The sequence below is a fragment of the Mytilus californianus genome, unplaced genomic scaffold (assembly GCF_021869535.1).
Source record: "Mytilus californianus isolate M0D057914Y unplaced genomic scaffold, xbMytCali1.0.p SCAF_6, whole genome shotgun sequence".
NCBI lineage: Eukaryota > Metazoa > Mollusca > Bivalvia > Mytilida > Mytilidae > Mytilus > Mytilus californianus.
The window spans coordinates 28,883,547-28,909,833 of NW_026262712.1; the positions used below are offsets into that span (position 1 = coordinate 28,883,547).

The following is a 26,287-nucleotide window of genomic DNA, read 5'->3' on the forward strand; positions in this document are numbered from 1 at the left end:
GTTGTCTCATTGGCACTCATACCACATCTTCTTATATCTATGAAGAAAGCATGTCTGTAGACATTTTCCTGACAATTAGATGGTTAGACTGATTTAATGACTTGTTTTTTTCCTACGGTCTTTTTAGATAACTATATTGTCATCAGATACAACATGTTGACCTGCATGTACATGTACGAATGAAAGAAACATGTATGTACGAATTATAATTCATGTTAATTGAATGTTCATATTATTATAATGGAAACATAAGATTTTTTGCAAGTTTTTGATTCATTAGTTGTAAAATTTTTTTTTTTTTTTTTAAATTGATACTAAAGTTGAAAAGATCTTTCAAATGTTGGATATTTTGACAGAACAATTTGACACCTTCTTGATAATTTTATGTGAGTCAATGTAAGTAATGCCTTAAGTCATGTAAGTTACTCATGCAAAATCCATTTTGTACATATGTACATGTACACACTGTTTGGGTGTACTGTTTTTATGCAGCTGTATATTTGTGTTGTTATACTTTTATATATGTTTTCATTCTCTACTTCAAATAGGGGACTCGTTGGTCAAGTGGTCTTAGTATTTTATCTACAGTATCACTATCCTGTCAACACTGAGGTTATGAGTTCAAACCCAGCACATGGCAGGTGCTTTCGATTTCAATAAAAAATTATTGGGATTGCCAGTTTTCCTAGTGAAGGTCATGGTTCTCTCAGGGCACTCTGGCTTCCTCATCCAAAAAAAAAATACTGACCGCCACAATAAAGCCATAGTGCTGAAAATTGCATTAAACACCAATACTGGATCAATCAATCTACCTCCAAGAAAGTACATGCCAGACGAAAAATCCTGACACATCTGATTTCAGTCAATATTTTAATTCTTCATCTGTTTGGTTCTCAAAACATGCAAAAACAAGCACTCTCATTAGTTTCTATGAAAACAGGATTTAATAGCTCCCAATATAGCATAGATCTCTCAATGGCAGATTCTGTAATTGAAAATAAAGCTTTATCAATTTTGTGTTTTTAATAAAATGAATTACAACTTTTTTAGACTAGAGCTTGACTTAGAAAAAACTATTTGAGACTGTATGTAATGCCCTCTAGTTGTCTTTTTTTATGTCTTGTTTTAGCATAAACCCTTGCATCTCTTTTTATTCATACATGTTATTTAAGAAAAACAATTTTGTGTATTTTCAGGAAGTCCCTTGCTGCTTTTTGCCAATCGTAAAGATGTCAGAATTGTGGATGGTAACAATTCTCGAGGTAATTCCACCGTTGTCGCAGGAAACCTCGAGGATGCTGCAGCAGTGGATTTCCTTTATGAGGACAGATCGGTCTTCTTCACGGACGTCAGCCAGGAAATGATCAAAAGAACATGGTTTAATGGCTCGGAAATTACGGTAAATGTCATAACAACAGGTCTCATCTCTCCAGATGGTCTGGCTGTTGATTGGTTAGGTAAAAAGATATACTGGACCGACTCTGAAACTAAAAGAATTGAAGTCGCCAACTTGGATGGAAGTTACCGAAAGGTACTTTATTGGAACGACCTTGACCAACCAAGAGCTATTGCACTGGACCCGTTAAATGGGTAAGTTTATCTGAGTTATACTTCACACAGGGAGTTTGTGTTAAACATTACTTGTATTTGTGTTCAGTGAAAGACTAAAAACAGGGAGATAACTCTTGATTAAAGTTTATAACACAATCTTATTTACATGTACAACCCAATATTAATATATAGAGAGGGTATGTCTGAGTAAATCACCAAGAATCGCTAGTATTCACTGTGAAAAAACCACTACCAAGAGTGTTGAATTTACAGTTTATTGGTATGAGTAATGAGTTCCAATGGACCCAATACTAAAAGACATCCATTAAAATGGGCTTTTCCTTTGCTCTTTGTGTTTTGCTGTGCATGTACTGATTTTGTGTCGTGGATGGATATCCCATATCCATTCTTTTCTATTAATATGAAAATAAGAAGATGTGATATATTGCCAATGAGAAAACTCTCCATCAGAGATCAAATGACATAGCAGTTAGCATCTTCAACATTGCTAACAATGGCTTAGTTTTAAATGTTAAAGTCGTATTGATTGAAATATTGAAATAATGTCTAAAATTATCATCATTCAATGAGTTAAATATTATATAAACTATCTTATGTTAACAGGTACATGTATTGGACTGACTGGGGAGAGACACCAAAAATTGAACGAGCTGGAATGGATGGAACTCATGCACATCGATCTGTCATTATAAAGGAAAATATTCATTGGCCAAATGGACTAACATTAGATTACGAAGATTCACAAATTTATTGGGCGGACGCTAAAAATGCTTTCATACACAGCTGTAAGTTCGATGGTTCTGATCGCCGTGTGGTCGTTGAAGGAGAACTGCCTCATCCTTTTGCCTTGACATTGTATGATCGAACGTTATATTGGACCGACTGGAAGGAGAGGTCCATTTATTCCTGTGATAAAATTACCGGTAGTAATCGGAGAGTTATACTTGAAGAGATATATTCACCAATGGACATCCATTCATTTAGTGCTAGAAGACAACCAAAAGGTAAATAATATAATAATTTAGTGAAATAAAACTAGAAGCATAGCTCCCTATTATTTTCAAATAGCACAATGGGATATATTAAAGCAATTTTATCCTAATTTTATAGCATATTTATGAAGCACCATGGTAAAAAATATAGTACCTGTAACCAATCATGACCATGGTGCTATAACGCGCTGGATGAACACTGAGTAGGTTGGTTTTACACACCTGTTAACACTATGTTTGAAAATACCATTGAAATTTGTTCATTACAGATAAATGGAGGATAAGGTATTACCCATATACTCTTTTTCATTGTAAAATTAAAATGAAATGGACTATATAAATTTGTTAACATTATAATATGCACAAAATGTCTTAAAGTACAATCTGATCATGTTGATCAACAATTGGAAAGTGGTATTTTTAAATGCAGTGTATTTGTGGTTCAATTAAGAATCTTTGCAGAAGGTTACTTCAATCTATAATATGAAGTTTAGGATTGGGGGTTTTTAGTTGGAAACGTACAACAGTACAGGGTCTTATATGTGCTTGTTTTATATAATTTGTGAACAAATCTTGTGGAATATTTTCAATGATTTGAATTTAATGGGAAGTGATGCTAACAACTCACATGTATGAATATTGTTGAGAGAAACTAAGCAGAACTTCTCCTTAAGTGAAATGTTAAGAATCAATGCCTCTGTACATTGTAAATTTGGATGGAAAAAGGCCCTTTATGAAAACTTTAGAAAAGTATTGATGTCGCAATATGTTTCTTAAAGAACATCAACATTCCAAAATTGATAAAAAAAACTAAGACAACTACATTGTACTTGACCATGTGACATACAAGGCCAACTCACAATGAAACCTTAAGGGTCTGGATGGAGTTTACAGAATAGAGAACAATGGACACCCCAAAAAAAAGAAAAGAGAAGAATTGGCAGAAAAATAAAGGATATAGAATAATGGGGTGCTAAGATAGAAAGAAAAGAGAATAATGAGCAAAATTTATAAAGAATAGAGAAAACTGGTTTAAAACATTGAAAAATACAGAATTTTTAATGAGGAACTTTGCATTACATTGATTTACATTGATTTACATGTTACATAACTTTATATGTAAAACATGCTGAAAATTTGAAAAACCAGGCACATCTATATAATACTTTTTTTTCAGCAGCTGTTGTTTCAAATAAATAAAACAAAAACAATTTACATCTTTCATAACATTTCGCTGTGGGCTGATAACAATTAAGACAATAAATTGCTTAATGTAATGTAAATGTTAGGATAGACACATTAGAGAAAGTCGTTTGTAGATCTATAGTTGTATTGGGCATGATGGATATATCATTTATCTTTTTTTTTGCCTGCCAGTCAAAAAGTCACAAGGTATGCATGGATGTTGTACATGTGTTGGTGTTTACATGTGTTGATGTGTACATGTGTTGTTGTTTACAATTAGTTAATCAAGCTTAATGAAGACCATTTATTTTTCTATTTTCAATTTTGTTATCTGGTTATGGAGAATACATGTATTTTTGATTGCATTGGTTTTCTTGTCTATCTGAGGTCACATAGTGATCGAGAATAAATAGATTCGAGAACCAATGTCATGAATGTCATGAATAGTTTCAGTTTTATGTGTAAGGAAAGTAAATAATTATTTTCCTGTAGTTTTAGTGATAACATGTTTGAATTAGAAAAACAAAGCTAGAGACATATTAAAAGTCAACGTGTTTTGCTCAGCTATTCAGGAATTTTTTTTTGTCATAAAAAAGAGTTCCTTTATCTGAATCACTTTGGCTTGTCATGCTTGTGTACTGTACGTATCATAGATAAACAAGGAAACATGACGTAACCGTAACAGTAAGTGAAATCCACTTCTCCAAGAAGATGACCACATCTCCCTCTTAAAAATCCTAGATTAGGCCCTGCAGGTAATTTCTAAATTGAATTATTAGATGTCTTAGTAGTAGGTTAACATCTGTGGTCCTTTGCTGTAACATGTTCACTGAAGCCTAAAGCAGTGAATTCTTGTGAATTACATACAATGTAAGATCGTTTGTGAAGCTGTCAAGGTGCAACAGGGAGATAATTTGTCAGCTTCATTAATGGTTGATGTGTTATTCCTCTAGGCATTCCTCTTTCCTTATGTCCTCTTTTATAACACAGAGAAAACTGATTCTAAATTTAAAAAATAGACTATTCTATACATTGGTACATATTCAGAAATGTTTGCAATGTTTTTAAACTGTTAAAATTGTGACCGGATATACTTTTGCAAATAAAAAAATTACATATCTGAAATCGAAATAATACTCTCACATTTATTTTGGTTGGCAGTCTAAATGACATCTGACTAATCAAGTTTTTATCACTTTAATTGAAACGTTGAATAGAAATACTTGACGGCATGCTTAAATCTTGTTATAATACAATGTACATGTTATAAAAGTAAATGGCATTTACAAGTATTTAAAATTAGGAGATGTGGTATGATTGCCAATGAGCTTGATGAGACAACTCTCCACCAGAGACTTTATAACAAAGAAGTTATCAACTATAGGCAACCTATCGTCCTTCGACAATGGGCAAAACTTACACTGCACAGCAACCTATAAAAGGCCTAGAATCTCAAATGTAATACAATTCAATCTAAAAATTAATTGGCCTGATTTACAAGATTTATGTACAGAACAATGGACGTAAAGCAAATATGATCTACAGCACTTAATTATAGGCTCCTGACTTGGGACAGGCACATACACAGTGTATGTCCACTTCATCATTTTAAACATTTGAGGTATGTTAAAGATTAACCAATAACTTCACAGGGTGGAGTACCTTTGAGATCAATACATGTAGGTTGAAGCTATTTACCCAAGAACAATCAGAATTCACTATATATCAGAATTTCATACAGATGCATTATAAAAATTTAGAAAATTGAGAAAATTAATTGTAAGCAAACAGAATCAATAGAGATTTGTTGGTATATATTTAGATTGAGATTAATCAGATTCATCGCTGGTAGATTACTTCTTAGAATAATCTGTTTAATTTCAAGATAATAGATGGCTTTATTTATCATGGTTTTTAATCAGTTGGCAGAAAATGTAAAATTTGGCATGGTAGTATTTGACAGTCTGTTACCTCCCAGATATATATGTTGTGTCGTAACAAAGCATGTTTTATTGTTATTTTCCCAGCCTGTCTTAAGGCATGTTTTTGTTACGTAACTCTTGTACCATATAATGGCTGTTATTGACTTTTTTCTTAAAGATTATATTTTTTATCCAGTCTGCAGTTTACTTAATTGATGTCAATTATGTTGATGCATGTTTATAAAAATAAGGAAACGTGGTATGATTGCCAATGGGATAAATATCCACCAGAGACCAAGTGATGTGGATGTAATCTCCTTAAATTTTAATATAATGTAAAAATAAGGAGATGTGGTATGATTGCCAAACAGACAACTATCCACCAAAGTTCAACTGAAGTGGATGTAAGCAGTTTTAGGCAACCTTACAGCCTTCAGCAATGAGAAAAATCCTTAGCTATAAAAGGCCTGACATGAAAAATACGAAACAATTCAATTGCGAAAAACTAACAGCCTACTCTGAGTCCCTGGAATCTCGTAATTTTTACCATTTTTTTGAGTCTTATCATTCCAAAACAGATCACAATGCTATTCAAGCAAATAGACTTCAATGATTTCTTTTTTAGTGTTTGATTTTGTTAGGTTGCTGTCTCCCACATATCCTTTAAATTTCACATATGAATGTATTTCAAAGGTGCTTTGGACTGCAATATTAAACTAAAAAAATTGACCTTACAATGTATGATCAAGACCTTTAACCGTAACACATATTTAACCCTTGCCCTGCCCCTAAGTCTGATAGTAGAACACATGTTTTAACCCCTGCCCTGCCCCCAAGACTGTTAGTTATTTAGTTCAATATATAAGTACTGTAATTTCTTCAATAAGTCCAACTACTATATCATTCTCTCTTGAGAGTAAAAGGAGATGTGGGATATACTTCAGTAAGATTGAAACCTTAGCAGAGACAAGAAAAAAATTGAGATAAAGACTACAATTTTATAAAATTATGTCTCTGTATGCTATGTATAATAACTATCAGTTACATGTTCAAATGTACAAAGTGCAAACAAGAGCCGTGTCACACGCTGGGAAAGATGAAAATCGACATTACATTCATAAAAAATGTTGATACTTAACTAAAGCTAAGTACAAGACAAGATGACGTCTTAGAAAAAGGAAATACTTCATACATAATACTAATTAAAATTGGAAATTTGAACAAATGGAGTGTGTGTCAAGTGATACCAATTTGATCATGTGGAAGTATTATAATTGTTATTTGTAATATAGATATTGTTCACATGCTAAAATTTTTAAACTCATATTTTAGCAAATCATGACCTTTGTCATGTTTGTGTTATTGTAAAATATTATATTAAATTAAGTTGTTCTGGTGTTTTATAAGTGCAATAAACAATGTCACTTACAGTTTGACAGTGACTTATTATAATTTACTATTGGGTTCATTACAACACACACCTCCAAGCATTGCATGGTTGTTGAGAGAGAGGGGTCACTTTTTTTATTTCCATGCCAGGGCAACCCCAAAACATAATGATTGGTATAGACAACTTATCCCTTAAGCTCGTATCATATAGGAGTAAGAACAAAGACTTCTGGCTTATACAGTTAGGGGGAAATTTCTTTGGAGATATTTAACTAATGAAAAAATTACTGATTAAATCCTGATCAGAGTCTCGAAAAGAGTTAATCCCTAATTTGAATGAAAATAAAGGCCAAATCCCGAACTCCCCCCAAAAAACAATTTTGAAGGATTAATCCCATCTTCCAGAAAAAGGTCCTTGGGCCCTCCAGTAACATGTTATTATCCTTAATAGTTTGTAATATTTGCTGCCGGACAATCCTTAATAGTTTGTGATATTTGCTGCAGAACATTAAGCAGCCAATTATCAATCAGTCAAATGGTATTTTACTTATATCAGAGCTGTGAAAAAAATGTCTGTAGTTTTATATGTATTTTTGCATTGTAGTAATTTTGTGTGGTTTATTTTACAGATACAAATGAGAATGCCTGTGATAAACATAATGGTGGCTGTTCACACTTATGTCTTATGTCACCAGCTCATCCTTTCTACACATGTGCCTGTCCCACAGGAATCAAACTTAAATTGGACAACAAAACATGTAATGAAGGTAGGTATCCACACAGCTCATCCTTTTTACTCATGTGCGCATGCCTGTCCCACAGGAATCAATCTTAAATTGGACAACAAAACATGTAATGAAGGTAGGTATCCACACAGCTCATTCTTTCTACACATGTGCCTGTCCCACAGGAATCAAACTTAAATTGGACAACAAAACATGTAATGAAGGTATCCACACAGCTCATTCTTTCTACAGATGAGCCTGTCCCTCAGGAATCAAACTTAAATTGGACAACAAAACATGTAATGAAGATAGGTGTCCACACAGGAATCAAACTTAAATTGGGCAACACAACTTTAAATGAAGGTAGGTTTCCACACAAGGGTTGAACTTAAAGATATGACAACAGAACTTGCAATGAAAATAAGTTTCCATTCAGAGGTTGAACTTAAAGATATGACAACAAAACATGTAATGAAGATAGGTGTCCACACAGGAATCAAACTTAAATTGGACAACAAAACATGTAATGAAGGTAGGTATCCACACAGGGATAAAATTTAAATTGGGCAATGGAAAAGGTAATGAAGATAGGTGTCCACACAGGGAGCAAACTTAAATTGGACAACAAAACTTGTAATGAAGGTAGGTTTCCACACAGGGATTAAACTTAAATTGGACAACAAAACAATATGTCATGAGGATAGGTGTCCACACAGGAATCAAACTTAAATTGGGCAAAAAAACCTTGTAATGACTGTAGGTGTCAACACAAGCTCAATCTTAAATCTGACAATATAACTTGACAAAAGGTAATTAGATATTAGAATATGTTTAGTTTGTCAATATCTAAATAGCTTTGGTCATTCAGATACAGTAAGCAAGTGAACATTGATAAGATCAGGCTAAAAAGTAAAAATTGTTTGACAATGGGCTGTTGGACAAGCACTGTTTTACCTTTTTGACGGTACTGGACTTCACAATCAATAATATACATCTCAAAAATTAATGAATTAACACAATAACAGCATATGTTGATATGGAATAATGAACAAGTCAATGCAATTTTTACTTTTAAAAAAAGTATCGAAGTTTGGACCATACATTGTACTTCAAATACATATGAAATACTGTATGTAAAATATATAATTTTGTTATTTGTAGGATATGAGCAATTATTACTGCTAGCCAGAAGAACAGATTTAAGGAGGATATCACTAGATACACCTGACTACACAGATGTGGTATTGGAACTCACTAATGTACAGCATGCAATAGCTATTGATTTCGACCCAGTGGATAACCAAGTATATTGGACTGATGATGAGGTGCATGCAATTTGGAGGGCGAATATTGATGGAACAGGTAAAGCTGGATGTTTAAGTCTTATTTTCAGTTTTTCTTGGCTTTAATATTAGAAGGAGTTATTTCCCTTGTTGGCAAATTTTTGTATAGGTTTCATATTAAGATAGGAAGATGTGGTATGAATGCCAATGAGACAACTCTGCACCAGAGATTAGAAGTTGGCAATATTTCATGTTTTAGGCTTTTCAAACAACTTTGTGGATATATTTCTCACACCTCACTCATTGCTTAAACAAGATATTTTAGTTTAATATAATTTCTACATAACTGTTTTCAACTTCTGCTGAAAAACTTTTCTCTGGCCTAGACTTGACAAATTTGTTTTGATTTTCCAGTATAAGCCTGATAAATATATATATGAAAAGAGAGACAACTCTTGCCATTCCAGCACATTTGAAAGTGAATAAATTTATAATAGCACATCATCATTTGTCTTTTTTGTTTGCAGATGAAGTGCTTGATAATAATCCATCCTTTGTAATGCCCTAACAGAGTAATAGATGCCTTGTTATTTTAGCAGTCAGTCAGTCAATTCATTCGAGACGTATAACAATCTTATGTTCTTATGATTACCAAAGAACGAGACTTATAACAATATTATATTCTTATGATCACCAAAGAACATGTGATCACATAAAGAGTCCTTATATGTTTTGGATCTAAAGTTGGCATGGTGCCTCAAACTTCCATATTAGGTTTTCATTACGCTTACTTATGGTTTAAACAGATAGTACTTATGAAACTTAACACACTATTAAGTTTCCTTTTTTGGCAACTTTGATGATGAATTTTTGATGTATTTTTGTAAAAAGTAAAATAACAAAAATACCGAACTCCAAGGAAAATTCAAATCAGAAAGTCCCTTATCAAATGGCAAAATCTAAAGCTCAAATACATCAACCGAATGGAAAACAACTGTCATATTCCTGACTTAATACAGACATTTCCTTGTGTTGAAAATGCAAGTTTGTGCTTTTTTCTGAGGTAAGGTTACATGTCAAGAGGAAACTGTTAAAGGGGAAAAATTCAGACTTTTAGATTATGGATTTACATTCTTGAGAATGTAATGGATTGATAAATTTACACAATGTTTTTAGGTCAGGAGAAGGTCATTGACAACCATTTGATGCATCCTGATGGTATTGCAGTAGATTGGATTGGTCGTAATCTGTACTGGACAGACACAGGGACAGACAGAATAGAAGTGTCAAGGCTGAATGGAACCTCACGTAGAGTTCTAATAGCTGAAGATTTAGAAGAACCAAGGGCAATAACTCTTGATCCAATCTCAGGGTAGGTTTAATTTGTAAATTTTTTATCATTGATTTATGTTTTAGATAATAGAAATTTGTCTGCTTGTAAAATTATGTGCATGTTTTTGTCGTACAATTTTAAAATAAAGACAGTTGGTATATTTGCCAATGAGACAACTACAATGAATCAGTCAAGACCAAAGGATAAAGATATGATTTTTTACAAAATTGTGTTACACCTAGTTGTTGAAACAATGAATTTAAAGATATTTGTGAACACATGTTTACATTTCATTTCATTTACTAGAAGATGCTGTATCCGCTTCTTGAATTTACCTTGGAGTTTGATATTTTTTGTTATTACATTTTGTTCTATTACAGATACATGTACTGGACAGACTGGGGAAAGAAACCAAAAATAGAACGAGCTAATATGGATGGTTCTGGTCGATTAGCTCTGGTTAATGCATCATTAGGTTGGCCTAATGGGATCGCAGTAGATCATGCCGAGATGAAGATATACTGGGGGGACGCTAGTCTTGATAAAATAGAAGTGGCTAACTATGACGGCACAGGGAGACGTGTACTAGTCAATGAAAATCTACCTCATTTGTTTGGATTTAGTTTGTTAGGTAAGTTTATGAGAAAACTTGATAAAAAATGTCGACATCATTATTTAGGTTTCAGTTGTTTAAAAAGTGCATATCATTATGGTAACAAGTTATTACAATATCCTACTATTGATAAAAGAGAATGTGGCATTTATAATGATAATGACACTTCAGAAACAGGGCAAAAAAGAATAATACTTGTTTCCGCTAACATGCCAAAAAAAGAGGGTGGATAGGCATGCAAATAATTTTTATGCCCGGACAGTCACTGGAGGGGCATTAAGTGTTACCCTTGTCTGTACATCCGTACGTATGTCCTAAAATTGGTTTCCTTACTCTAACTTTCTTCAACCAGATGTTATGAAACTTACACACAATGCTTATTACCACAGAACGCAGATCAAGTTCGAATTTGGGTGGTGCCACTTTTGCTGTTCTGGAGTTATGCCCCTTTACAAATGGAAAAATTGCTGATTTTTTTGTCTGTTCTCTAACTTAAGTTTGCCTCAATCAAATGATATGAAACTTATACACAATGCTAGCTTATTACCACAAAACTCAGATGAAGTTAGAATCTGGGTGGTGTCACTTTTACCGTTCCTGAGTTATATCCCTTTATAACATTATATGCAAGGGGGGCATCATCTGTGTCCATTTATTTTTTAAGGTTTTCCTGGTTTTAAGAGGGGGGAAACTGTCACTTTAATAGTGCTTGTCCAAAAATGACAAAAATATCTTAAGGGTAGGCACTAAAAATTAGGGTTGATCAAGGAAGTGGAAACTAGATTTTTTCTTAGGCCTAGTCACTTTCATGTGTATATACTGGTTCAAATTAATAAAAAAAAAATTAACATTACAGGTGATTACATCTATTGGACTGATTGGCAGAGACGGTCAATAGAGCGTGTTAATAAACGGTCAGGAATTGATAGGAAGACCATTGTTGACCAACTGCCAGATCTAATGGGACTCAAGGCAGTCAACCTAGTCAAAATTGAAGGTAACATCTTTTCTTGAGGATAGGATATACTGTAAATTATAGAAATTATTGTGCACATTTATTAGGGCCCTGCCTAGTGGCAGGTCGCCCTATCATGATCAGTCTGTCCGTCTGTAACAAATTGTGTCTGCTCTATATCTAGAGAACCGTTATAATTTCATACTTTAGACATGACATGTATATTAACCAACACCAGAGGGTGTGTCATAATGTTTGTACAACTTCCTAGGTCAAAGTTCAAGGTCAGCGGGGCCCACAGAGATGGCTTCCATCTCAATGATGTCTAGTTATTGCTATTGTTGAACAAGAAACAAAATTTCGAGATTAATAATCACCATTATAGGAAATGATGCATACAAATAATGCTATCAAAGTTTGAAATGCAAGATTTAAAATTTTTTTTGCTAATCTTACTGTAAATTCAGAAATTATTGCGAGGTTTTTATTAATGCGAATAATGCAACTTTGTGAGTATCGCAATGATAAGAACTCGCATTCTTATATCTGATACAAATATCTGTATGCAGATTTTCCTGAAATCACAATAATTAATCTCACACTTTGGTCCATTTTTCAAAAATCGCAATAATAAAAGCACACAATAATTTCTGAATTTACAGTATCTTGTGGCAGATTTCACGATAATAAAAACTAATAAAAAATTTCTGAATACACAGCACTACACTACACTGTACTCATGAGACAAATAATAACAAGATATGTTTTCTTTGCCAGTTAAGGGATTTAGGTTCTTTGAAGCCTGTAGTCTAAATTTACAGGAAACATGAGTCAACTGTAGTTTACTGAAGTTCAAAACTTATATACCTTAGATTTAGTTACTCTCCCAGTTTTTACAGACCATAGAAAGCCGACTCAAGCAACTATAGATCACTAGAAGGCCTTCAACAATGAGCAAATCACTTACTGTACAGTAAATTATTTAAGGCTCAAACATGACAAAATCTGAAACAATTCAAAAACTGTTTTTACGATCTTTTGTACATATTGCATATATGATATTTCAATAATATATTTTAACAATTTTAATTCTAGGCACCAACCCATGTGCTCACAACAATGGTGAATGCAGCCATCTTTGTTTGATGACCCCTAATAAACCAGTATGTGCTTGCCCAATGGGGCTAGAGCTTAGTGGTAACAGTAAGACATGTATAATACCCGAGGCCTTCCTAATATTCAGCGGACAGCAGAACATCAAGAGACTGTCCCTTGAATCAAATCACAGAATCAGACCGATTCCAATCAGAGGGATCAAGGAAGCTCCTATTGCCATTGATTTTGATATTAATGACAATAGGATCTATTGGACAGACGCAACAGAGAGGGTATGATAATTTTTTTCTTCTATTTGTGGGTTGTAAATGTATATTGTTATGACTCTGCTGTTACAAATATAAATGTGTGGGGAGTCAGAAGACACTTTATTTTTTAAAATATAAAACTCAACAAAAATAATACTAAAAAAGACAAATACTGTAATTGTTCAGGCTATCTTTCTAAAATAATCTCTACCCTTAAAATATCAATAGAAGTGATTTCAACCCCTTTCCTCATCACAATCAATTTTGGAACAGCCCTTACCAATAAAATGAAATTGAGAAGAAAAATTGAATTTAAATTTAACAAAAAATAGTCAATAAGAGAGAAATAGTATGAACTGCAGTTACATTTTATACTAAATAAATTTTATTTTATTTATAGTGTTGAAAAAAGTCTTTCTTTTGAGTGTAATCAGGAACTTTACTTCTAGATATAAGAAAGGGCCTGTATGCATAAAGCTACTTAAGTTCAGATTTGTTCCGAACGGACATTTTTCTACATGTCCTACGATAAATTGGTATTACGATTGGATATCTTAACTTAAGTATGGCGTTGTCAGTTTATTTTTTCGACTTATGAGTTTGAATGTCCCTTTGGTATCTTTCGCCCCTCTTTTTTAACGTATGTAGCTTTATGCATACGGGCCCAGGTTTAGTTGATTGAAAGCCACAAGTGTTGTTTTACTTTCATGTATTCAAAAAATCATTCTTGTGAGTGTAATCAAAAACATTAGTCTAAAAGACAGATTAAAATCCACATTATCTATGAAAAATGTCTATATTGTTATGTATTAGGCAAAGTATAATCTCTATTTTCTTTGTCTCAACTGCCCCAAGAAAATATCTAAGAAATATTTTTTTTGGAGTAGACTATGAATCCATATAAATTTCCATTAATGTTTTTGGTCAAAATTAAGACAGAATTGACCATGTTTATTTGAAAATGTAGTCAAACATTAGAAATTGTAACATATCAGTTTTTCAAGACAAATAATTATGTATTCACTATTCAATGAAAAAATTGTATTTTTATGCCCCCGCTGTAGGTGATGGGGGCAATAAGTGTTACCTTTGACTGTCCGTCTTTCTGTCTTTCTATACGTCCATTCATCCCATTTTCGTTTGTTTGAAGATTGAGTGAGGCATTCATGTCCTCAGACACATTATTGTTTTATTTACTCTAGGATGAAATAATATGTATTTTACTGTAGGATGACATTATTAGGTATTTTACTGTCAGATGAAATAATTAGGTAATTCACTGTAGGATGACATTATTAGGTATTTTAATGTAGGATGACATTATTAGGTATTTTACTGTAGGATGACATTATTAGATATTTTACTGTCATGAAATAATTAGGTATTTTACTGTAGGATTACATTATTAGGTAATTTACTGTAGGATGACATTATTAGGTATTTTATTGTAGGATGACATTATTAGGTATTTTACTGTCAGATGAAATTATTATGTATTTGAATATGTATTTTATTGTCAATTGTAGACAATAAGCAGAGCTTTTATGAATGGAAGTGCTGTAGAAAAGGTGATTCAATATGGCCTGGAATATCCTGAGGGCATGGTTGTAGATTGGGTGGCTAAAAATATTTATTGGGTAGATACTGGATCTAAGCGAATAGAAGTGTCCAGGACTGATGGGACATCTCGGAGAGTTATTGTTTGGAAAGATCTACATCAGCCAAGAGCTTTAGCTATTGATCCAGCTAATGGGTATGTCCATTTTGTTTTTGGTTGACTTTGAAATACTGTGGAGAACTAATTTTTGTTGGTAAAGATGTACTACAAATTAAGAATAATTAAAAAACGAAATATTTTGTGCACGTTTGTCATAAACACAAATAATAGTATTCATTGGATTGTAATTGTACCTCAATACATGAAAATTGGTGTGCACAAAAAAGATGCGAGTCAATGTTTGGTTAACAGCATGCAAAATAATCACTCAAAAAAATAAAGAAGAGAAAAATGGCAAAAATATAAAATTAAAGTATACAGATATGAAGACCCCCTCATCCAGATACTGTAAATTCAGAAATTATGGCGTGCTTTTATTATTGCGATTTTTGCAGAATGGACAAAAGTGTGAGATTAATTATTGTGATTTCAGGAAAATCTGTTTACAGATATCTGCATCAGTTATCAGAATACAAGTTCTTATTATTGCGATACTCAACCAGTCTCATTATTCACATTTATAACAACCATGCAATAATTTCTGAATTTACAGTTCTCTTAAACAAATCGACTGTATGTTATTTTATAGTTATAGTTTTATTTGAGGTGACTTTTATATTTTGATATTTGATAGTATCTGTCAGAAAATTGATGGTTGCAAATTGTGTCTAATGGACCAATGAACTGTTATATGTAATCATCATAGCATAAATAAGTGCCAGCAAAAACCTAAAAGTTATCTTTGTGATCAATGAAACTGAAATATTAATGAGGCCAAAAAAAAAAAGAATATGTCTCCGGGTGCAGGATTTTCTCGCTGTGTTGAAGACCTATTGGTGGCCTTGGGCTGTTTTCTGCTCTTTGGACGAGGTTGTTGTCTCTCTGACATATTCCCCATTTCCATTCTCAATTTTACTGTTTAGGGTTTTCCCTATTACCAGATTTTAGCTCCAAACTTGAGGTTTATGTGCATTTCTTTATCATAAATTTTTCACCAACAAATTAATTTCATTAAAATATGGGACAGAATTCGTCAAAAAAGATCGTCCTGAATATGCATGAAATATTTGCCACTGGACGTTAAGCAACCAACAATCTTAAAAAAAGAGGCGAAAGATACCAAAAGGACATTCAAACTCATAAGGCCAAAAAAAAATATATGTCTGTTTACGGTTACCCGACCGACCCCACTTTTGAGCGCCGACCCTAAGTCATTTTATTTCCGTCGTAAAGTGAAAAATAAACTGAAGTCGTGTCAAAAGCCAAGGTAGTGTTGCAAATAATATAAATCAATTGCCTGATACATCTCAATGTTTACAATCGTGAATATGACAGCTGTTTTAAGGAAATTTGCAACTCGTGTGATGAAATAAACACTTTGCCGCCATTTTTTTCCAACCAATTACCAAGGGAAATAATCCAATCATTAAAAATATTGGTAAACTCGGCCCATGATCAACTCGGACCACGACAAGACGAAACGGCATGACTCATAATCATGTCACAAAAAATAAAATGAAAAAATAAAATAAAATGGAAATACCGACCTACCTACCCTATTTTTTTAAAGTATGTAACCTTAAACAGACATATATTTGTTTTTGGCCTAAGTCAAAAATAAACTGACAACTCCATGGCAAAAAAAGAAAAAGACACACAACAGTATACAAAACACAACATAGAAAACTAAAGACTGAGCAACACGAATCCCTACAAAAACCATCAAAGTCACAGCCACTTAGGTCAATAACTGATGACAAATGGCAAACATACTTTGGATTCATTTATTTTTGTCTGTATCAATTTTCGTGGATTGATGAAAAAATTAAATTTTGTTGATATTTGATTTCATGGTTTTGCACAAGTCTGCAGACAAGCAAGCCTATAGAAAATGTATATTTCGTTGAATATCTAAATTTGTGGTTCACAATTATACACGAAATCCGCGAAAATTTATATATAGTGAATACTAATGAATGCACAATACAGTAAAACGATTTGTATGATATTTTAACCAGACTTTGTGAAGATACAATATTCCAGCTGATATTATACAAGAAATGCATGTAAACTTTGAACTTTCATTTTAACAGGCACATATACTGGACTGATTGGTCAGAACCAGCAAGGCTTGAGAGGGCAGCATTAGATGGTACAGGGAGACAGATTGTTGTTGAGGACATAGGCAAAGTCCATGCCGTAACAATAGATTTTACAGAGAAAAAGATCTTCTGGGCGAGCATTGACAAAGCTATGATTGAATCGGCCAACATTAATGGTATGTTAAACAAAGTTATGAGGTCATGAAAAATTGCAATCTTAATGAAAAGTTTACAATGGCAGGTTGGCAAAGAGGGTGTATCTTTGATCCGAAAGAATATCACAATAAAAAACTTTGCCTCCCACACTAACAATGCAGACAATTAACACACACCACACTATCCTTAAACTCTGGATCCACTTCTATCTTTCACATTTTATCTGCTAAAAGTTGAACAAAACATAAACCCATATCTTAGTAGAATAAACATGGAATATTTAAGGAGGGGTAAAGATTGGAAATGCAATCAAAACCCAATGGTACTGATTTGATATCTATATCTTCCAAGGTTCCCTTGATAGTTCAAACAAAATAGTGCAGTGAAGTGATCATTATTTAGATCCTACCCTTACTTTGATATTTAAGTTACAATATGATCTGTGTTTGAATTACCATACTTGTCAAGAAAACATTTTTTTATTAAGAATTACATAAGTAATGTATGGTGTATAAATCTGTAATAAAAATAGGTTCAACAATGAACAAAGGAAGATAACTCCAACTAAATTTTTTATTTTATTTAAAAATTCACAAAATTGCAAAATGAAAGCAATCTTTACTCTTCAGTGCTCAAAAGCACTTTGATTGTTTAGAAGTTATTTAAGTGCTGTAAATTCAGAAATTATAGTGTACATTTGTTATTGCAATTTTTTAAGAAAGGACAAAAATGTGAGATTAATTATTGCAATTGTATGAAAATCTGCATACAGATATACATGTATGTATCCCATATCAGAATACAAGTTCTTATTATTTCAATACTCACCCAGTTGCATTATTCACATTGATTATAATGAACCTCGCAATAATTTACAGTAAGTTATTTGCAGGTGGATGTATTTTTTTGAAGAAATATTGTATTGATATTTATTAATTTAATTTGGACAAAAAGATTTGACTGTCAGAGTAAAAATACATGTTTTTATATAGTAGTTACAAATCATATCACTTAAGTACTACCAGATCTATAAATGTATGTGAACAAAAATCTGAATGTGAGTTGATATTAAATTTGATAAGTGCAAGACAAGTTTCTAAAATAGCCTGTATTAAGATGCCAATAGTTATGAAGGACAAAAACACATAATTCAAATTAGAGAAAAACAAATCTGAACAAAATAGTTAAAAACTAAGAACCAAATGAATATCACAAGATTTAGTCTTGAAAGATTTTTTTATAAAACCTTATTCATGGTATAACTGCAGAAACCTTTGAGTTTGAATGTGTAATTTTTAACCAGATTTTTTCGAAGGAAATATTGGTTATTAAATTGGGGATGTTCGGCGGGCGGCTGGGCTGGCGGCTGGGCGGCTGCCAAACAGTGTCTGCACAATAACATGAATAACAAATTTTTTCAAATTTAAATATGTTGTTTCCTGGTAAAAGCAGTAAATTTTATGAAACGCAACAAACCATGAAAATTGACAGAAATAGTTGTAACATTTTCTGTTTTTTTTTTCAGGTACTAACAGAACTCAGATTATTACAAACCAGGTACCCAAACCTATGGGTTTAACTCTGTACAATGACTTCATATTCTGGGCTGACTGGGAACAGCAGACAGTAGAGAAAGCAAATAAGACCAATGGAAATAATCGTACCACACTTCGAGATCACATGGGTGTTGTCATGGATATATTGGTCTATCATTCTTCAAGACAAGCAGGTAAGAAAAACATTTGTGTAGAATGCTGAAATTATGGGGTTTATATTCCAGTGTGTGATTATTTCATGATTCTTGAGAACTATGTTTCTTGTGATGAATCACAATTATCATGTTCAGGGGGCGGATCCAGCCAATTTTAAAAGGGGGGAGGGGTTTCAACCCAGGATAAGGGGGGAGGGGGTTCCAATCATATGTCCCCATTCAAAAGCATTGATCGTCAAAAAAAAAGGGAAACCCCCCTCCCTCGTGTACTACTGACAAGATTGATGTCATTTGTTATCAGCATCTTGACAGTGATGAGTTGTAACTTTGATATGTCAGACAACTACTTTCTATTTCCCCATACTTTGAATTTTCAATATGCTGAACAGAACAGAATGGCTTCATGTTTGGTTAGCAGCTTGACATGGGTGATTTGTAATGCTTGAGTGCTTTTTTGGTTGGTCGGACACCTAATTCCTATTTTCTGATACTTTGAGTTAGGTGTGGAGAATATTTAACACAACACATATAAATTCTTGTTTTACCTTTACCACCATTTGCACATTTAACACTGTAATTATTCATAGTAAATGTTTGCTCAAAATGTCAGTAAGAATCAAGAGTTTCGTTTCAGGTTTAAGGGTTAGAGATAAGAAGTTCTGTTCTATATGAAACTAATGATAACAAATCAATGGTCGTTACTATAGAATCATTATTATTAGTGGGATACCCATTTCGTGGATTAAGGTGGTACCTAACACTACAGGGAGATAACTCTGTAAAAATCAGCTAAACGTTTTAATTACGTTGTATTGTTAAGGAAATATTAAGCTTCTCAATGATCAAAATAAGTGTTTGTCAAACTGCTATATAACCAAAGAAATTTTTCTGATAAAGTGGTTGGTTCAAATTTTTTGAAATTTTTATATTTTTGTCAAAGGGTCAAAGTAAACATTTTGTCAAAATTTTATGAAAATTAAACGAGCCAAATTAATATTAGTCAAGGTGTTGGGTACCACCTTAAGTTGTATTGGAAAATCACAGCAGCACAAATTTTCTATAGGCTTGTATTGAGATTTTGTAAAAACCTCAAAATCAAATATACACAAAAATGTCTTTATTCCTCAATCCACAAAAATTGATATCCACGAAAATAAATGAATCTACAGTAAAGATCACAACACAACTTTTAAACTCTGTGCCTCAAAATTTAGTTTCTTGCTGCAGTAACAACTGTATTTCAATACTGTTTTTACAGGAACCAACAGTTGCCATGACAAAAATGGAGGATGTTCACACTTGTGTTTGGCACATCCTATTGAAGATGGTAAAAATCTTAGTCATCACTGTGCTTGTCCTACTCACTACAAATTGAATGCAGATAATAAAACATGTTCAGGTAAGTACATCATAAAGAAGAAAATGAATGTATGTGTCATTAGTATTTTTGTCGAACACTAAAAACCAAATGTTGACTGAAGAATGTGATTTGAATTGGTAATATACCTTTGCCAGACGTGCAGACTTTCCAGATTTATGAGGGATTTCCCAAGGGTTGATTGCAAACATCATTACATACCTGCCATCTTTTCATAATATCCATGAGGGATTTTAAGGGCAAGAGGACCTAATGCTCCTCGTATATTGTCACAAGTGTTCTTAATCTACTACTATATTGTTTGAATGAGAATATATGTACTTAAATACCATTTTAACTCATTTGAATGCCTGTTTTAAGGTGTTCAGTGTATATAATAAAGAATTTCGGAACTCAAGTCACCTCTAATCGGGATAATTGGCAGATCTGAACATAATTTCGTGTATCACCTAAAATTCACCATGGACCGCACCATGCATTAAAAATTATCTGATTATGTGGTATGGGATACATATGTACTTAAAGGTTTTGTGTTATTTCCTGATTCATAAAGAGAAAATATTTGAGTAGGTTTCAAAATAACTGTAAGAAGGAAGTGGCCGTAGATTTGAGGTGACCTTTAGAGAATGTTGGACTAAGTTTATTGCAAAATTTACATTTTTCGTAAAATTTGTTGGACAAAATTTAGAGAAATCCTGATATTAGGTTGAACTAATTAAGATTTCTTAAATATGCGTTCTATATATTTATATCTCAACTTTACTAATTGTCAACCAAAAATTTATCTCGGACCTTATAGAAGTTAAATTAATATGCTCTATTATCATACAAAATATCATAAATCATGACGGATAATTGATTGCTAACTTTATATCTGTGCACCTGATATAGATTTTGAATGCATTTATGATTTCAACATGACAGTTTATTTTACCATTTATTTCTATTTCAGCACCAAAGACTTTTCTTTTGTTTAGCCAGAAAAATGTGATTAGTCGTTTAGTGATTGATAATGATGATGTTGACCCACAAACGCCAGAAGTAGTGCTACCTATTCCTCATTTAAAGAATGTGAAAGGACTAGCATACGATCCAGTCGATCATTACATATACTGGATAGAAGGAAAACAAAACAATATAAAGAGGTCAACAGATAACGGTACTAATGTAAGTACATAAAGACGTTCATATGTGTGGTATGATTGCTAATGAGACAACTATCCACAAAAGACAACTAAAGGATGTTGATGATGATAGTGAAAGCAACTATAGATTACTGTATTGTCTTCAACAATTAGAAAAACCTATACTTGTATAGTAGGCTATTAAAGGCCCTGACATGAAAAAATGTACCCAAATAGACCTTTTGTACTAATTTTAACTTTTTTCACTATTTTGGGGAATTAAAAAATCTACCAGGAAAAAAATTCATTGGTATTATACTGTTATTGTATAAAAGAATTATGGTCAGCAGTGGTCATTGTGTCAGTTAGGGTAAGATTTTGCTGACATCAGGAGTAAAAATTGTAAGTACTCTTTGTTTATACACTTTTCTATTAGTAATTTGGAATGAGTTCCTATTGGAGTAAGTGATTTTATAAGAAATTGAGGTCAGTGCAATCATCAGAAAAGGAGAATTGAAAATTTCAACTAAAAAAGAAATTATGATTTAGTTAGGTTTGCAACAGATAATGAACTTTCAAAGGTATTTCAACTGCCATCTTGTAAGGGTCATCTCCTCAAGTGCAGGAGGTAGTAGGTTTGATTTCTGACCAGCTCAAACCAAGGACCAAGTGCAAGAGGTAGTGGGTTTGATTTCTGACCAGCTCAAACCAAGGACTTGAAAATTGATTCTCTGCTGTGAAATGCATGCTGCATTTAGGAGTAAGACTGATCAGCTTGATGTCAGAATAATGTTTTCAAGTAGAGTGACATGTATTCATTGTGACTCTTACATTGTGAACTGGCATGCTAAAAACTCAGCTCAGCCTGTCAGTCTTGTACAAGGCAGGGTTCATATTCATATCACATTAACATGTTCTGGTCCTGATATATAAAAATAAGAAGATCTGGTATAATTGCCAACAAGATAACTCTCCACAAGAGACCAAATGACACAGAAATTAACAACTATAGGTCACCGTACGGCCTTCAACAATGAGCAAAACCCATACTGCATAGTCAGCTATTTATATATTGATGTTAAACACCAATTCATCATCATGTAAAGGTATTTTTAAACCTTTTGTATATTTTGTTTTCCAGGTACAAGTAATAGTCCGTAATGATAATGAAGCTTACAAGCCGTACGACATGGCCATCGATCCATACTCTAGAGTAATATACTGGACAGATGCCAAGAGAAATGTTATTAACATCACAAGGCTAGATGGAAAATCTCTTGGTGTGGTCATCGAGGGAGAGAAAGAGAAACCAAGATCTATCGTGCTTAATCCACTCAAAGGGTAACTTTATCAATATTTTGAAGAAGAGGGTCTTTGGGGATGGGGAGCTTGAACCTAAGATTGATTGATTGTGTTTTAGGCTACTTTCAGCACACTTGGGCTATATTATAAAGAATTGCCAGTTTTGAAATATTGATGGAGAAAGCCAGAGTACCCAGAAAAAACCGGCGACCTTTGGAAGGAAAACTTAAAATCCTAGTCAATAAAGATTGGAGTCAAATTTACCTTGCTACAAGTGGATTTGGAACTCAATCGTCAATGTTGATTGGTTATTGAATACTGCAGATGAAAACTCAGACCACTTGCAAAGCAGGCTGTATAAGACTTTAGACAAGAATCCTGATAACTGAAAAATTATCAAAGAATTAAATCTTTTATTGTTTTTTCCCCAATTGTCATGTCATTTACATTAAGATCTCCAGCAATGGTTAATAGAGGCTACTCCCTAAGATACCTGACAATGAATAAATAAGATCTCCAGCAATGGTTAATAGAGGCTACTCCCTAAGATACCTGACAATGAATAAATAAGATCTCCAGCAATGGTTAATAGAGGCTACTCCTTGAGATACCTGACAATGAATAAATAAGATCTCCAGCAATGGTTAATAGAGGCTACCCCTTAAGATACCTGACAATGAGTAAATAAGATCTCCAGCAATGGTTAATAGAGGCTACTCCTTAAGATACCTGACAATGAATAAATAAGATCTCCAGCAATGGTTAATAGAGGCTACTCCTTAAGATACCTGACAATGAATAAATAAGATCTCCAGCAATGGTTAATAGAGGCTACTCCTTAAGATACCTGACAATGAATAAATAAGATCTCCAGCAATGGTTAATAGAGGCTACTCCTTAAGATACCTGACAATGAATAAATAAGATCTCCAGCAATGGTTAATAGAGGCTACTCCTTAAGATACCTGACAATGAATAAATAAGATCTCCAGCAATGGTTAATAGAGGCTACTCCTTAAGATACCTGACAATGAATAAATAAGATCTCCAGCAATGGTTAATAGAGGCTACTCCTTAAGATACCTGACAATGAATAAATAAGATCTCCAGCAATGGTTAATAGAGGCTACTCCTTAAGATACCTGACAATGAATAAATAAGATCTCCAGCAATAGTTAATAGAGGCTACTCCTTAAGATACCTGACAATGAATAAATAAGATCTCCAGCAATGGTTAATAGAGGCTACTCCTTAAGATACCTGACAATGAATAAATAAGATCTCCAGCAATGGTTAATAGAGGCTACTCCTTAAGATACCTGACAATGAATAAATAAGATCTCCAGCAATGGTTAATAGAGGCTACTCCTTAAGATACCTGACAATGAATAAATAAGATCTCCAGCAATGGTTAATAGAGGCTACTCCCTAAGATACCTGACAATGAATAAATAAGATCTCCAGCAATAGTTAATAGAGGCTACTCCCTAAGATACCTGACAATGAATAAATAAGATCTCCAGCAATGGTTAATAGAGGCTACTCCTTAAGATACCTGACAATGAATAAATAAGATCTCCAGCAATGGTTAATAGAGGCTACTCCTTAAGATACCTGACAATGAATAAATAAGATCTCCAGCAATGGTTAATAAAGGCTACTCCTTAAGATACCTGACAATGAATAAATAAGATCTCCAGCAATGGTTAATAAAGGCTACTCCTTAAGATACCTGACAATGAATAAATAAGATCTCCAGCAATGGTTAATAGAGGCTACTCCTTAAGATACCTGACAATGAATAAATAAGATCTCCAGCAATGGTTAATAGAGGCTACTCCTTAAGATACCTGACAATGAATAAATAAGATCTCCAGCAATGGTTAATAGAGGCTACTCCCTAAGATACCTGACAATGAATAAATAAGATCTCCAGCAATGGTTAATAGAGGCTACTCCTTAAGATACCTGACAATGAATAAATAAGATCTCCAGCAATGGTTAATAGAGGCTACTCCCTAAGATACCTGACAATGAATAAATAAGATCTCCAGCAATGGTTAATAGAGGCTACTCCTTAAGATACCTGACAATGAATAAATAAGATCTCCAGCAATGGTTAATAGAGGCTACTCCTTAAGATACCTGACAATGAATAAATAAGATCTCCAGCAATGGTTAATAGAGGCTACTCCTTAAGATACCTGACAATGAATAGATTAGATCTCCAGCAATAGTTAATAGAGGCTACTCCTTAAGATACCTGACAATGAATAAATAAGATCTCCAGCAATGGTTAATAGAGGCTACTCCTTAAGATACCTGACAATGAATAAATAAGATCTCCAGCAATAGTTAATAGAGGCTACTCCCTAAGATACCTGACAATGAATAAATAAGATCTCCAGCAATGGTTAATAAAGGCTACTCCTTAAGATACCTGACAATGAATAAATAAGATCTCCAGCAATGGTTAATAAAGGCTACTCCTTAAGATACCTGACAATGAATAAATAAGATCTCCAGCAATGGTTAATAAAGGCTACTCCTTAAGATACCTGACAATGAATAAATAAGATCTCCAGCAATGGTTAATAGAGGCTACTCCTTAAGATACCTGACAATGAATAAATAAGATCTCCAGCAATGGTTAATAGAGGCTACTCCTTAAGATACCTGACAATGAATAAATAAGATCTCCAGCAATGGTTAATAGAGGCTACTCCTTAAGATACCTGACAATGAATAAATAAGATCTCCAGCAATGGTTAATAGAGGCTACTCCTTAAGATACCTGACAATGAATAAATAAGATCTCCAGCAATAGTTAATAGAGGCTACTCCTTAAGATACCTGACAATGAATAAATAAGATCTCCAGCAATAGTTAATAGAGGCTACTCCTTAAGATACCTGACAATGAATAAATAAGATCTCCAGCAATGGTTAATAGAGGCTACTCCTTAAGATACCTGACAATGAATAAATAAGATCTCCAGCAATGGTTAATAGAGGCTACTCCTTAAGATACCTGACAATGAATAAATAAGATCTCCAGCAATGGTTAATAGAGGCTACTCCTTAAGATACCTGACAATGAATAAATAAGATCTCCAGCAATAGTTAATAGAGGCTACTCCTTAAGATACCTGACAATGAATAAATAAGATCTCCAGCAATAGTTAATAGAGGCTACTCCTTAAGATACCTGACAATGAATAAATAAGATCTCCAGCAATGGTTAATAGAGGCTACTCCTTAAGATACCTGACAATGAATAAATAAGATCTCCAGCAATGGTTAATAGAGGCTACTCCTTAAGATACCTGACAATGAATAAATAAGATCTCCAGCAATGGTTAATAGAGGCTACTCCTTAAGATACCTGACAATGAATAAATAAGATCTCCAGCAATGGTTAATAGAGGCTACTCCTTAAGATACCTGACAATGAATAAATAAGAT

General features: G+C 33.3%; 1 protein-coding gene across 2 annotated transcripts in view; it reads left to right on the forward strand.

The window, feature by feature from the left end:
* The window catches only part of LOC127706280 (low-density lipoprotein receptor-related protein 6-like), a 42,977-nt gene that overhangs the window by 11,253 nt on the left and 5,437 nt on the right, over positions 1 to 26,287 (forward strand). For both annotated transcript variants that reach the window (XR_007984354.1, XM_052210790.1), the window contains exons 2-15: positions 1,197 to 1,590; positions 2,176 to 2,576; positions 7,690 to 7,827; positions 8,947 to 9,147; positions 10,245 to 10,440; positions 10,782 to 11,032; positions 11,871 to 12,011; positions 13,065 to 13,357; positions 14,860 to 15,086; positions 17,144 to 17,328; positions 18,834 to 19,037; positions 20,278 to 20,418; positions 21,350 to 21,564; positions 22,663 to 22,862. Coding sequence is in view for 1 of the 2 variants with exons in the window: in XM_052210790.1 (XP_052066750.1) it covers positions 1,197 to 1,590; positions 2,176 to 2,576; positions 7,690 to 7,827; positions 8,947 to 9,147; positions 10,245 to 10,440; positions 10,782 to 11,032; positions 11,871 to 12,011; positions 13,065 to 13,357; positions 14,860 to 15,086; positions 17,144 to 17,328; positions 18,834 to 19,037; positions 20,278 to 20,418; positions 21,350 to 21,564; positions 22,663 to 22,862 (3,187 nt within the window). In the remaining variant the exon portion in view is untranslated. The remainder of the gene's footprint in view (positions 1 to 1,196; positions 1,591 to 2,175; positions 2,577 to 7,689; positions 7,828 to 8,946; positions 9,148 to 10,244; positions 10,441 to 10,781; positions 11,033 to 11,870; positions 12,012 to 13,064; positions 13,358 to 14,859; positions 15,087 to 17,143; positions 17,329 to 18,833; positions 19,038 to 20,277; positions 20,419 to 21,349; positions 21,565 to 22,662; positions 22,863 to 26,287) is intronic.